General features: G+C 45.2%; 1 protein-coding gene across 1 annotated transcript; it reads left to right on the top strand.

Annotated features, from left to right (window-relative positions):
- Positions 1-7,891: 7,891 nt before the first annotated feature.
- On the top strand, positions 7,892-13,372 carry BOD1 (biorientation of chromosomes in cell division 1). Its single transcript, XM_064161841.1, has 4 exons — positions 7,892-8,244; positions 9,235-9,359; positions 11,122-11,322; positions 12,501-13,372. Exons 1-3 carry the CDS (start codon positions 7,897-7,899, stop codon positions 11,318-11,320), a joined length of 672 nt encoding a protein of 223 aa, XP_064017911.1. The 5' UTR covers positions 7,892-7,896; the 3' UTR covers positions 11,321-11,322; positions 12,501-13,372.
- Positions 13,373-15,188: the final 1,816 nt, after the last annotated feature.

The raw sequence follows: 15,188 nt of genomic DNA, 5'->3' as shown, positions 1-15,188 counted from the left end.
TTTTAAATTAGATTCATGATGCCCAGATGTGCTGCTGATGGATGCATGAAACAGAGGGGCAAAAGAAATTAATTTTCAGCTTACTTGTTTTCATCTTTTCATCCTCTAATGTCAGGGTAATTGCTCCTCTACTCCTGGATGTGACAGAGGCTAGTCCTTGCCTCTCTCCATAAGGTAAGTGAACAGCTGGTTTCCTTTCTGACACCAGTGTATTTCTAATCAGCTGTCAGGCAGCATTAGGTCCCTAAATGCTTACAGTGTGTCACGCTTTCCTTCTGCTCAGAAACTCTAAGTATGAGGCTTCATTCCCCAGTTTGAGGCATGACAGGGCAAGGAGAATAAAAGGGTAAAACACTGTTCAGGCTCAAAACTATAGAGGATTCCAGGGAAGAAATTCTGGAAAGTAGAAATAAGCAAGGGGGCACTGACCATCCTAGTATGTTACCCTGACACAGATTTTAAAATGGAAAGATCAGAAATAAACTGCACTTTATCCCACACACGTCTCTCATCGTGGTGGTTTTTTATAGCAGTACTGCCCTCAATAGTAAAATCTGTGGTATGGAAAGTGAGATACTTCTCAGGCTCAGGCAAAGTAAATACTGCACTTTGAGGAACAGGGTTTTGTCCAGCAGTTAGCACAGATAGCCTAGGTTTTTCAGCTTCACTCTCGTCTCTGACACTACATTCCAGAGCAATCACAAGCAATTCATTTTGCCACCAAAACCCCTGTGCTTCCCTGCAAAGTGGAGCAGTTACTGAATTTATCAGTTTAATTGGCATAGCTCATAAACATTTACAAAACATGTGAAAACCTCAAGTGAAAGACAATTATCCCACTATCCCACCGTATTATATTACACAGATGCACCACAAGGTTTCTTTTGATGATCTAGCATGGAAAATCACACACACACCCCCAGCATATATGGCAATAATATTTATATTATTTTTCCTCACATGCTTTTAGACTTTCATAATAGTGGAAACAATGATATAAGAATGAACAACTGACATTTCTGTTTGAGGACACAGCATGCATCATCTCTGAAAAGTTCCGCAGCAGCTCAGCTTTACAAATATGTTTTCCTTAGGTACTTAAAGATACAGCATGTTGAGTTCCAGGCTGTTTCAGTCACAGGACAGAAGCCATCAAAATAGATAGGGGATAAACACCACTCTGGAGGTGGATACATTGAGTACAAATTCTGCCTCCCTAAGTCTCTGTGTACCTGCTGTACTTCTAAAGACACAGTACACACATATGTGTATATATATTTACATATAAAATGAACCCATATATAAACTGCAGTATAGAGGCCCCAGTCTTGCAAGCAATACATAAAAACTAAACCTCAAGAGTAACTCTGTCGTACTAGATTCTCCAGGCAAGGGGCCTCAAGTACCTCACAGGGCAACATGCTCAGTCCTTCACTGTCCTCATGGTAAAAAACTTGTTTCTAACATCAGATTTAAATCTGCTCTTCATAGAATCATAGAATCAACCAGGTTGGAAGAGACCTCCAAGATCATCCAGTCCAACCCATCACCCAGCCCTATCCAGTCAACTAGACCATGGCACTAAGTGCCCCATCCAGGCTTTCGTGAACACCTCCAGGGATGGCGACTCCACCCTGGGCAGCCCATTCCAATGGCAAATCACTCTCTGAAGAATTTCCTCCTAATAGCAAACCTACACCTCTGCCAACACAACTTGAGACACTTCTCTAGTTTGAAGCCACTGCCCCCTGCCCCATCACCACAGGCCTTTGTAAACAATTTCACTCCATCCTTCATGTCAGCTCCTCCTCAGGACCCCTTGTTAGGTCTCCCTGGAGCCTCCTCTTCTCCAGGCTGAACAACCCCAGCTCCCTCAGCCTGTCCTTGTAACAGAGGTGCTCCAATCCCCTGATCATTTTTGTGGCACTCCTCTGGACTCTCTCCATCAGGTTCATTTCCTTCCTGTATCATAACCAGTAGCACATTTGCAGCATCTGGGCCTTAGTCGGAGCTGAGGCCAGCTCAGAAAGCATGCCTTGGATACAGCACATGTTCCATGGATAATAAGTTGCCCAGCACAAATGGCAAACATGCAGGGAATACACATTTCCTTCCAGTGCTCTGGATCCTCCAAAAGGCTGGCAGGCTGGATGCCTGATGCACATTCTTCAGGAGAAAATTATGGGCTGGGGAACACTCCTCTGGCTTCTCAACTCTTTCAGTTATTTGCCACCTGTGTAGCCAAGCTGTCTCTTCTGTTAATCTATGGGATCTAAAAACTCTGGCACTTCCTCTGGCTGCCAAAGCAAGCTCACTGCAGCGCTGACCCAGACCCATCCGAGCACAGGAAAAACGTGCACGAAGAAGTCCGAAGTTCAATGCAAAGGTTGAACTGTGAGCTTGGAACTGGTAGCAGCAAACGCATCCAACTCTCACACATGCATTTTCTCTACTTCAGAGGTTTCTGCTCTGCTCTCTAGTTACCACCACAGTGCAGGCTAGGGCTGTATTCCTGAGCACAGCTCCATCCTACCGTGTGAAAGGAACCATATCAGAGCTTCTGGGAAATTATACAACCCCACAAAAAGGAGGCAAACTTGGCCCAAAGCCAGCAGGCATTACTTGCATGCTCCTAATGGGCATGAGTAAATTTAGCCTCATTGACACCGCTACTGGATTCACCTTGGTTTATAGTCAGTTCGTGCTAGATTACACAGTACAGTTCTCAGGCACAGACGTAACAGGGCAATATCTAGGTTGCAAACACACCAGGGAAAAAGCTCACCTGCTAATAACAGCAAGCCAGATTTGGGTCTGTACTGATGGAGGTCCCAGTGCAGGGAGAAAGGGAGGTATCTTCTACAGCTCCTAGCCAGGAGCAGCTGTTTTATGTGTTAGACACTACAGAAGCCCTGATACCGACTCTAGCTTCAGCAGCATTTTAGACACACAGAAATGTGAAGTGTGCCACATTTGTGGTCTTCTCCACCTCCTGTAAGCACATTTCCAACACAGAAAGACTTTCCTGTAGAGGATGTGAAAAGAAGCAGTGATTAAACCTTACACTAATGTTACTTCCCACAGCAAAAATACACACCTGTCAGATGTCAATTTTGAGTCTGCTTGGCTAGGGCAACAAAATTACAAGTGCAAATTCAATAAAGCCCTGAAAGGGTTTATCTTTATTTTTTAATATGGCAAGGTTCTTAGAGGGCTTCTCCTACATGAATATTATAATACCAAGCGTTAAAACTTTTTCTTTTCACTTTATAAATTGATTTCACTCAGAGAAGGCAATGCCTGCATTGCTACTGAGCCTTGCCTAAGGTGCTCTTGGGGTTAAACCAGACTTTCTTTCATACTACCCTGTTTCCTCACTTCAGAAGAGATTTGTTTCTCTTCCTCTGCCCCAAATCCTTTCCCAGCACTAAGCTCTGCAGAACTGGTAACAGGGAACATCTTGAAGCACTGAAAGTTCAAGTCTCTGTTAATTTTCTTTAGATGGACACAGGAGCATCTGAGCCTTTATAGTGAGAGCATTATCTGCAATTTCAGAAGTATCCCGGGCACCTCTGATGGCAGCTTGTCATTTACTATCACTTTTAATATTTGGTTTTCCCCCAAACATATTAAGCTGCTTAGTCTATTCCTAAACCTGAAACATACAAGAATCATAGTCTCTCTTCAATGTTCTGTGGCCTAGTCTGTCAAGAAATCCCGCACTGTTGGTGGAACACTGCAGTTACTCAGTTCAAACTGATGGCTAGCAATCTGAATGTGTACGTGTGCATGACAGGCAGTGGGGGGGTGTGAATACGCAGGTTCACTCTCTGCCTTTGCAACAGTCCCCATGGCAATTCCATTTGCGTTTCAGCACATACACTGCCTGGCCACAGCCACCTGCTCCAGGTTTCTCTGTCTAATCATTGGCAAGGGCAAAGCTGTTAGAAACTAGACTCAGTAACTGGCTTCTAATTTTGCAGCCAGAGGTTGTCAGGACAAGGAGATGAAAACTGCCAACTATGTCTCCTCTGTACAGTCTGTGTATTTTAACCAGAATGCAGGAGCTGAAAAACCTCTACACAGGAAAATTACCCTTCCCCTACTCCCAACCACAGTGATTGCTCACACCCCAAACCTTCAGGATCAGGGGCTGCTATCTCATATCATTCTGCAGGAAAAGCTGCATGCATTGTCTAAGGCAGAAATCTTGTCAAACAAAACAAAAGCCAAGTGCTACATGAAACATGCTGGGTTTTCCCACCCCTCCAGCAGCTGGCCTGTTTCTGAGCATTGGAGATGGGCAGATTATACCAGGCCTGGCATCAGGCAAGAGAATGAACAAAGGTGGAAATCTGGAAGGGAATAAACTCACATGCCCAGAAAGCAATAACACAGGATACAGATACACCACTCAGCAGTAATTGCATTTCTACAGACTTGAAGAAAATCAGAAGCTGTGTGGACAGGGACCCAAATGAGTTTCATCACTGAGGAAAAGGGAGGCAGGACTCCATTGCTGTGTATGCTGCGAACACCAGACTGCCAGCTACCCCATGCCTTAAAAGACAGAACAGCCATACAGGAACTGCACAATGGTGCAAGTTTGCAGTGATAGCTTTAAGGAGCAGAAGGGACTCAAGCACCATGAAACCAGGCTTCACTGAAATCACATTTATAGATCGACTTGGTTTTGTCAGCCAGTTGCAATCTGTAGGCAGCTGCAGCAGACAGTGACATTTCCCCTGTGATATCAGAATTTCCATGGGAAGAGGTGCTGGTTTAAAGCTCTTGTGATAGTGACAACAGCAGAGGGAGTGGAGAATGGAGGACTGAGAAAGGGGGAAACTTGAAAGGCAGTGGTGGCATACACAGACAAAAAAAAGGACTGAACTCTGTCTCTGATCATCTATAATAGAAAATGTGGCTCTGGAAGGATTGTCCTTTACAAACCTAAATTATGATGAAGCATCCTCACCTCCCTGGTCAACCAAAGGAACAGCCTTCAGGGGAATCATTAATATAGGAAAATAAGAGTAAAAAACATTGCTTGGATTCCCATTTTGATCCAAATAAATGGGGGGGGGGGGGGAGGGAAGGGGAGGATATTTGCTTAGAAAGCTATTTCTCCTGAAAAAAACTTCTTCTCTAAGGTTTCTATGTTTGCCTCCCTCACAGACTAAATATTTGTCACATCATGAGAACTGCATCTTCAAACACAGTAGCAAACAGGTGAGATCTTGCCCTTACTGACTCTCCTACTGACATGACCTGTGTGAACTGTCTAAAGCTGTGTATGAGGCCATGGAGTTCACAGATCTCTAAAATTTTGTACTAGAGATCTCATGCAAGGAGAGGGCCATGGTGCTCAAGCCCAGGGGACATGCTGCTGTGTCTAACACAACACAATTTAATATGCTTGCCTGTGCACTATGATGTTGGGCAAAAATATCCAGAGAGATTAAATACTATGTTTTTCTCATGCCCAGCTACAGATCTGAAAACTATGAAACACTGCTTGACCTAGTTCACACAGCCTGCTTGTAAGCACAGCACATGTATCCTTCTTATCCCTGCTAACTACTGGGTTCACCCCTTCCCCCACATAACGAAATGCCGGTTGCACGTCCTTCTGTGCCGTGCTGAGAAACAGATCACTGCATTTATCTACAGATATAGGAAGAGGCCTAACACGGGGACTTTTTTTGAGCAATGCTCTGCATTAGCATTGATCTCCCATCTCAGCACCATCAAGGCAGTTCCAGACAAGCTGTCATGGCTGGGGATGATTTAATCGAAGCAAGAAGCTGCTCTGGATGCTGCAGCTGGGAGACATCTTGGGTATGAGAGGTTTGTACTAAGGCTTTACCTTTCCTGCATCATGAATGCCCACAGTCTCTTTGAGTAATTTGTTAATTGGGAGGAATTTTCACTTGTTGCAGTCTTCAGTAAATCCTGGGCTGGATTCTCCTAAATGCAATGCCCTGCTCAGAAACTGCTTTTGCCTTCGAGGTTACTCATTCCAGCCCTGCAGAGGGAAGTTGCGGTACTGAGGGGACAGCAGGAAACTCATGGGAAAAACAGCTGCCTTCTCCTTAGCTCGGACGGACACGGGCAGAGAGACCATCCCCCTGGCTTCTGCCACTTGTTCCCCAGTGACGCTAAGCGATGAATCACGTCCCTGCCTGGCAGGGCGATGGCAGAGGAGAGGCTGTGCCAACTGCACGGCCACGGCCGCCGCCGGCCGCCGCCTGCCCTCTGCTGGGGCCGCCGCTCACCTTCCCTTCCCCTCTCTTCCCAAAGGGGAAAGCTGGCCTGGGCTGCCAGTCCCGGGCCCCGTCAGCACCCGCCTGCATCTGATTCTCCACGGGGTCCTCAGCCTGCAGAAAGAGTCTTAACCACTAAAAAGCACACAAGGAGGAGATGCAGGCTCAGGCGAGTGTTCACATGCTGGCTGGGGAAGTCTCTGGTGTGCCCTGCGCATGCTGCTGTGTGCTCATCAGCACAGGTCTTGAAGGAATAGTCACATCCCTGTGGCTCTCACTGGGGCAGGGCATTAAGGCAGATAACACATTCCTGTTTGGGGTTATCTTGACGTGAAATGACGGTGCCTGCACTAGTAAGGTGCCGGCAAGCTCCACGCTGGTGTGAGCTGGTCACAAGTTGTGAGGTGAAAGGACTGCTGGCAGCTGTCTAGAGAGGAGTGGATTCCACAGATACTTCTGAGTGCCTGAGGAGTTGTGAGGGGTTAGCCCAGACTTCAAGATAGCCAACAGGGACTAGTGCCAGTGACAAGGCTGGAGGGGCAGCTTTTCCACTCCAGCAGGAGAGCGCTCATGTGCCTCCACAGAACAGGACGCTTGCGTGAAATGCTTTTGTCGGTGCAAAGCTTGGGCATTGTACCTGCTACCATTTCCCTCTCTTCTCTCCTCAAAGGTGCCAGAGAGAAAGTGACATCCTACACCACTTCTCAGAGCTGCTGAATTTTAATCAGGTAGAGGAGGACAATGTGTTGCATGAAAAACATTGCCATCTTTTTGCTCATTCAGTAGTATACTAAAAGAAAGATGGAGGTGCACCTGTGAAGTACATCTTCGTGGAGGCCTGGATTAGTGCATTCACACACAACTTGTCCTCCTGCAACTATGATGGGAATATCTGGAGTTCAGTTTTTCTTCCCAATGTGAATAGCAACAAAATACAATTAATTCATACCCTGTATCTTGCAGATGCCATCAGAACAAAACAGGACACTGACAGTTTAAGCACCTTTAGCAAAGACCTCTTGCTCAGTCACTGCAGGCACCTGTACTAGGTTAGGTCTCCGGCACTGCCCTTCTTGTTGCTAGTGGCGCAATGACTGAAACTGTGGGCCCGGTGGAAATCCTGGATGATGCCACACTAATGGACTCTTTTCCCGAATTTATACAAGTGCTGTCCTCACTACGCCACTAAGAGAGGACATCCAAGCCATAACCTGGCAGCCTCCCCGAGATAGGGGATCCCAGACCATCAAGACTCAAGTCCAGAGGGGCCAACACAACGTTATTGTGAACGCAAGGACCCTATCCCAATTGACTCCGCAGCAGGTGGACCCCGGGAGCAGAGCACTCTGTGCTCTGCCTCCAGTGAATGGCCTGGCTGGCTGACAATGGCAGCAGCACCAGAGCGCCCACCGGGGCAGCCCAGCGCCCCAGGACAGGCGCTCGGGAAGCAGCCGAAGCGCCCTCCCAGACGGACTCAAGTGCCCAAGCTGCACTGCAAAAGCAAGGTTCAGGGCCCCCACTGCCCTGTGGGGTTCCTTTTGCGGTGCTCCTGGGACGAGTAGTTCTCTGTGCCCTGACAGGTCCACGGCCTCTTATAGCGGCCCCTGCGCGGCAGACTTGCCTTCCCGTGATGCAGAGCGCCAGGAGCACGCAGAACGCAGAGCGCCGTCGGCGACGGTCTCGGTGCCGAGGGCCGCGGGCGAGTGAGGCGCAGCCGTTGGCGGGCCCCGGGCCCAGGCCGTGGGCCATGTCCGAGAGCGGCGGTGCCGGGGGGGCCGCCCCGGGCGGGGGAAGCGGCGGAGCGGGCGCCGGAGGGGGCACGGGCGGCGCGGCTTCTGGCTCGGGGCCCGGCGCCACCGATCCGGCCTCGCTGCCGCCCGGCGACGCGCAGCTCATCGCCATCATCGTGGAGCAACTCAAGAGCCGTGGCCTGTTCGACGGCTTCCGCCGGGACTGCCTGGCCGATGTAGACACCAAGGTAATGCCGCCGAACCGGGCGGGTCGGCTGCCGGGCAGCCCCTGCGGATCGCTGAAGAGACAGGGCGGCCTCCCAGGCCGGAGCTGTGGGTACCGTGTCCGAGTCCCAGCTACCTTTGGCCGTAGAGGCAGCCGCATCCTTTCCTCACGGTGTCTCGCACTTAGGACTTAAGGAACCCGGCCCAAGTGGCGTAGAGCAGGAGCACTGTTCTCTTGGACGAAGGGGTTTCATGCCCCAGCTGTAACCATCTATCAGACAGGCTCCTCTAGAGGTGGTCCCGGCTTGAAGTAATAGCAGCTTCTCAGAGGAGAAAGAAGCCAGAAAACTTAGACTTCCAATTCCTAGCTCACAATTTCTTAGGAAACGTGTTTCCCATCTGCAGAGAGGAGCTTTGTTAGGGTAGATACATGCTGTACAGGGCAGACATTTACATACATTGCCGTCCCTTTCATTCACCAGCCCCTATGCTGATTGGATTTTGAAGTTGCCATCCCTTTTTACTTGCATGGTGCCAGGATGTGAATGAGCCTGTGCATTTGGCAGTTAATTTTCTCTTCAGTCGAATTAGTTTTCAACTGATAAAAGCCACAAAATTCTTATTTCTGTATTGGTGTCACAGAAACAAATAACAATTTTTTTTGTTAGTGACAGTATTATGTGGCCAGTTTCCTAGGAATTTTATGATAGAGGCTTTCCAGACAGCAAGAACTCTGCTTAAACATCTCCTATCTGCACAGGTTGTTTGCATATCAGTAAGTAATACTATGAGCAGACAACGGTTTTAAAACCAATCTATTCAGCTATTTAAATTACTTTAACAGCACACTGGCTGACTCTTCTTTACAATTACCAGTTGTGTGCTTAGATAAGTCTACTTTTGTTCAGAAAGTGAAAGGATGGAGATGACAAAAGATGCACTATGAAGGACTGTGGTAGAGGATTGCTGTGAGGTCTTTCAGCTGCTTAACCAGATTTTTTTTCTATTTTTAGCCAGCCTATCAAAACTTGAGGCAGAAAGTAGACAACTTCGTATCAACCCACCTGGACAAACAGGAGTGGAATCCAGCAATGAACAAAAACCAGTTGCGAAATGGGCTAAGACAGAGTGTGATTCAGTAAGTAAAATAATGGTAATGCCATTTAATAAGTAATATGTAGCTATCATCACCTAAATCAAATAAGAATTTGCAGAATTAAAACTTTCACAGCACCTGCTGTTGTGCTTCCTTGAATTTCATTTAATAGTAAGTGCAGCCTTAAGTCTTAGTAAAATGTTTACGTTACTGCTTTACATTAAATTTGAATTTTAATGAGGCAAGCAGCAGGATGAAGTGCACATATTTGGTATCTGGCCAACTTTTCACTGTGTCTGCTAGCAAACCTGTACACACTGTACTGACCGGAATGACCTTGGTCTTTGTCTTTGGAATGGGGAAGTGGCTACATCAAGAAAAAAATCTGGAGATGCCAAAACATGTTTAAACAGATTCTGACCACTAGCAGGCAGTAAGCACACTGGGATTGTCCCATTTCATGCTGCAGAGAGTAGCTTTTGTACAGCTATTTAAGATACTACATTTCAAGCATGACAAGAAAACCAGCTTAAGCTGTGCTGCTTAGAGATTTAGGTTTAGTATCTCTTGCTGCTAACTCACAGCAGTCTGAAAAAGGAGCCTTTGACTAACAGTTGAGGATAAAAACCTTTACAGTAAAAGTTGTGGGGAGAAGACAGTAGCGAACTTGATAATAGCATATATGCTTATAAGGAGAGGTATTGAAGTGTCTTGTACACAGGAATTATTTCAGAGCGCCAGATAGAACCTGTAAATCATTCCTATGTCATACTAATTTGTTTAATCTGTAATTGGAGAAGAGAGTGTTGGCTGCAGGTACAGAATTTACTGTCTGTGCTTGGAGCCTTTGAGACATGTCGTCATTTAATGCACTTTTTTTCACCTTACTGTACCAGGAGAATGAAGCAGACAATTGACAAATGTGATCTCAGAGAGTCTGTAAGAAGAATGCAAACTGCCCACTGTTAGCAGGTTGTTAATGTAAGGATTGAACACATAGCGCTAGGAAGTCTGGAGAGTCCCTGTCGCTCGGTAGCTGGAAGACTGAGCACTGAGGACATCCAGATGTGTATGTCCTTTGTTGCAGGGCCATGGAGGTGAGGTGTTGTGCCATCACCCACTTGCTCACCAGCCTTATAAGCCTTGTGGCTCCTCCAAGCGCCAGGCAACGTCTCCCATTTCCTGTCCCCCGCTCCCTCACAGACATGACTTAAGCCTGCTAGACAGCCTGTGCCCCACAATCCAAGAGTCTGACACAGCCCCTGAAGTAATAAGTCACTTCAATTACTAGTGTTCAGTTCCAGAAACTTTGCTGTGTGCTACATGTGCTTGTTTTTCTAATTAATACCCATCTGTCTAGACTTAACAGTTATAAGGAGTGAGTGACAGTAGTGTTATTAGGGGGCAGGCTGCTTCTCCCTCCAGACAGCCAAAAAAAAGACTGCTCTCACCTGCCCTCCTCCTCAGAATAGCTTGCTTCCCTTGTTTGTGCTAAAATGTGTTTGTTTGCTCCAATGTTGGCCTTATTTCCACATGGGCCCTATTAAAGTGGCTCTTGTCCAATATGTCATTTAAGTACCTGGGAGACCAGATGTCAGTTGTTAATTCTGTAGGGAAAAGTGAGAGGGGGTGGGGGGGAAATAGGTGATTGAAACAACTCCCTGTTAAGAATCTACTGAGTGGCCTGAAGTTCTCACCATGTTAATGCTAATTGCAGTTGACAGGAAGGCTCTGGAGAGTTACTAGAGGAGATTGGGAAGAAGTTTTTCAGAGGAGCTGAATGACTCCTTTGTCTTTGTTCAAGGTCAGGAATGCTGGAAGCTGGAGTGGACAGAATTATTTCTCAGGTGGTGGATCCAAAACTAAACCACATCTTCAGGCCCCAGATAGAGAGGGCGATTCACGAATTTTTGGCTGCACAAAAGAAAGAGGAAAGTGTGCCAGCTCCTCCTCCAGAGCCTGAGAATAAAGATCCTCCTGCGCCATCTCAAGATGCCTCCTAAAGGTCTTGTATCTCTGCACTTACTACTTGTGTTTTGTATGTGCCTCTGTAGCTTGTTTAATGCAATGTAGAGAAGATGTTGTATTTTTCCTGGGTTGACAAGGAGGACACTTTGATCATCAGTATATTGTCAATGTCAGACAGTCATCTGAGCTGCTTCCACTTAACTGTATACTAAAAATATGTTAGGACTGTAGACCTAGATATGATGTAAAACAGCTATCAAGGAGCACTGTGCCAGTGCTAGTTTTAGATCAGGCCAAAAGAGTTTTTATTCCAGTAAAAGCATATCAAGCAGTGGTTGACATGAAATTGGCTGGACAGCTTTCAGAACAATATCAAATGGATTAAAAATATATATCCTTTACTGAAACCCAGCTGAAAATAGAGTGGTGACAAGTTATTGTGCTTTAGCATTGAACGTTTCAGAGCTCTTCTTTAGAGCATATTCTGGAGTGTTGAATTATTAGTGACTGAAATACTCACTGCTGGAGTAAGGGTAATGTCTCTGAGTGAATAATTCTTCATTCCAAATAGACTGGTTTAAATAGAGCAACCTATATCTTTGCAGCTGAAAGGACTGAGGGTGCCTTTGTTGCAAACAAGTTCATTCTAGCTTTTGTGATTAAAATAACTCAAGGGGCCTCAAAGGGCGAAAATTGCTACTCTGTCTTAACACAAATGGCTGTGCACCCCTCACTGCTCAGGCTCTATGTCTTAACATTGATTTGAGTATTGAGGCCTGTGTGCACATTTTAGAGGAGTCGCACAATCTTGATGGGAAATTTCAATCTGCAGTTGTGCTGAGGAACTTAAAACCATACTGCATGAAAGGAAGTTAATTGTGAATTGTTCTATCTGCTGGGGCTTTCTGAAAGCTAATTTATTAAGAAGGAACAACCTTCAACAGCTGTTGTTAATGTGTGGAATGATTAGAGCAACTAGCATCGTTTTTAACCTAATAATAAACATTAAAGTGCCTGTAGTATCATCCTGAGTTACTTAGTTATCTGTGACTTACAGCCTTAATGCCTTGATCTTTGCATTTGTCTGATTAAAGTAGTTTAAAGTCCATTACAATCTGCAGTTAAATGCAGCTATTAATGAATATATTCTATTCTTTATTCAATGGCATTTACTCACGAAGGTGCCATCCTCTAAACTCTTGTTTTTTCTTGCAGAGAGTTCCTGATACTGAGCAGCTGCAGTTGCAAAATATGTGTCCTGTTAGATTGGCAATGGATTGCTTGTTCCATTTGGTGCAGGATTGCTGTCTGCCAAAGATGATTAACCTTTACCAGACCTGTGGGAAGGCACTGAAATCAGTGGAATTCAGAGGCACCTGGAGTTCTGTGTGTGGAAGGACAGCCAAAGTGTGAAGATATTTTAACTATTAACTGCAGTCCAGCGAGCAGCACATATTCCTGTTAGTCACGCCTTCAGGCAAGGGAGCTGGCTCTTGGCCGGAGGGAGCAGGGAAGTGGATTGAGATGGTACTAAGCTTGGGAGCAGGAAGAAAAGTGTTTTGTGGGGTGGGGTAGTCTCTTTGAGACCAAGTAAGAGCTGTCAGATTTTTCTTTGATGTAAGCCAGGTGAGAGAAAGCATCACACACCTCTGCTGCATAGTGCAGCACTGAGTAGTAGGTGCCAGGTCATGTATAACTCATTGCACTGCCTGCTTTAGAAAAGACATTTCCTGTTTAAAACTGGAAAGAACACTTCAGGATCAATTATATAGATAGTTTCTGTTGCATTGCAGGAAAATGTTTACAGTTGGCTATGACTATAGCTGATTTAATTCTTAATTCTCAGGCAGCTGGGAAGCAAAGGGAACCAGAGTAGGTGATGAGTTTGAAACTTCTCTTTTGAAACTTCTCTTTCAATTTGAAAGACTTTTCTTTCCCGTGAAATTTCTCAGGTGCCTAGTGGAAACTGTCCTATGCTTTCAGCTTGAATGCATGCAGTGTCCTCTGGATGACAGTCAAGTAGAGAATGTGATCAAATATTCCATCAGCAAATGTCCATACTTTTTTCAATAAAAGACTGCAAAACATCTCTGACCCCTAGCTTTTTCATCTTTTTTTTTTCTTAAGAAAAACTACTTTTAAGGAAATCCCAGAATCCTGATTGCAGGAGCTCTAATGGAAATGTGACCTTACAGTTCATAGAGTAATCCAGGTCTGATAACATGGGCTTGTTAGTAAAAATTATTATGGAATAAGATAGATATTAGTTATCTTCTCTGTATAAGGTCTTTCAAAAATTTAAGTATCAAAGAACTGAAGTGGCCTTACATCAATTTTGAGTTATAAATCCTAAAGTCTGATGCTAATGATGATGGACTACATACCTCAACTATACTACTCCTGGCCCTTGTATGTGAACAGATGCAGTTCCAACTATACTCAGTACCCTTTTCAATCTGGGTAATTTGCAAGGAACTTCGATGCTGTGGCTTAATTGTGTAGCTAACTTTTTTCACTTAGTACCTGCTCTCAACACAGTTACAAACAGAAACAGAGATGACAGAACATCTGATATTTCAAACCCTTCACAAGAGAGCTCTGTGAACTTCACTGCAGTAAGCTTGCACTTTGCACAGTGCTGCATAGCGCTGCTGATACACAGTTCTTCTGTCAATGTTTTTATCTCATTTGAAAATGAGTGTTCCTCTCAGAATGGGAACTTAAATGTTTCCACATTTTAGCAGAAAGCACAGCTTTCCTGTTCTGAAAAAAAAGCATCTGTATTTTAGGATAATCTGCTTGTGTAGCTTGATTTACTGTTATATCATCTGGTTCCTGCTAGAAAACAAGGGAAGGGGTATACGAGGAAAGGGCTCTCTCCTGCATGTTGATTTGGTGGTTAAAGACTGCTCTCCAAATCAGTGGTAGGTGTTTTCCCTTCAAGCCTTAAGGGCAGTTCTTGGCAGGAAAAGATCTCTTTTACCTCCTGGTAGGATGTCTCAGCCACTTTTTTGAAACTGAGCCATTTATGCAGGAAAGTAAAAAAGAGTTCAAGAGTTTGGGAAGAGAGCAAGTGAAAAGGATTCTAACTGTGCTTAGACAAATTTCAGTTTAAAAAAATAGTAAGTAGAAGCTGGATTTATTGAAGCAAGGGAGGAATCTGAACCTGTGTTTCCTACCTCTAAGAAGTGCTTTAACAGATGAGGGAAGGAGAATAGAATCAGCCACCATGGTTTTTAAAAGGTTTTGCCATTGTTCTGTATTTGAATGTGGAGCTGTGTTAAACTGAACACTAACACTGTGCCACTGCTGTGCAGGGCTATGTCTTTAAGCTGCTCTCAGCCTAGGCTCAGTTCCAGATAGTAGTAACTGGGGGCTTTTGGGTCAGAACCGAGACACCTAATGAGATTAGGCAGACAAGCCACATTTGGGATCATAGTCTTTAATGTTTGGATCAAATGGCCTTGCTTTGGATCAGAGCCTTGGAAGTAACAAGCATTGGAAACATACCTTACATCTATTGTGGACACCAAAACCTTATGAAGGGATGGTAGGTTAGTGTAATGCCCTTTGATGATACTCATTTGTCCCTGGCAACTGATAGAAACACGATTCCAGACTTCATAACTAAATGCTGTTAGAGAAATCTTCACACCAGAACAAAAGAACAAGTTTGTACCCACTGCAGAAGTGAACCTTGCATGGTAGGAAGTGGGACTAAAGCAAGCAGGTGAGCCAGTTCACATTGCTAGGCCAGTCTAAAGAGCCTGGTGAGGTGGTCTAAGACACTTGAGTAATTCAAGAAGCAAATAGATGTCTTTCTGGAGCTCTACAATAGGAGGATGAGCCACAATGGATCAAATGGGCCTTCTCTTTGATATGAGTCCTCACATTCAAGCTGGC

Source organism: Pogoniulus pusillus, chromosome 22, assembly GCF_015220805.1.
Source record: "Pogoniulus pusillus isolate bPogPus1 chromosome 22, bPogPus1.pri, whole genome shotgun sequence".
NCBI lineage: Eukaryota > Metazoa > Chordata > Aves > Piciformes > Lybiidae > Pogoniulus > Pogoniulus pusillus.
The sequence above is the reverse complement of the archived record's forward strand: the minus strand, read 5'-3'. Positions and strand labels throughout refer to the sequence as shown.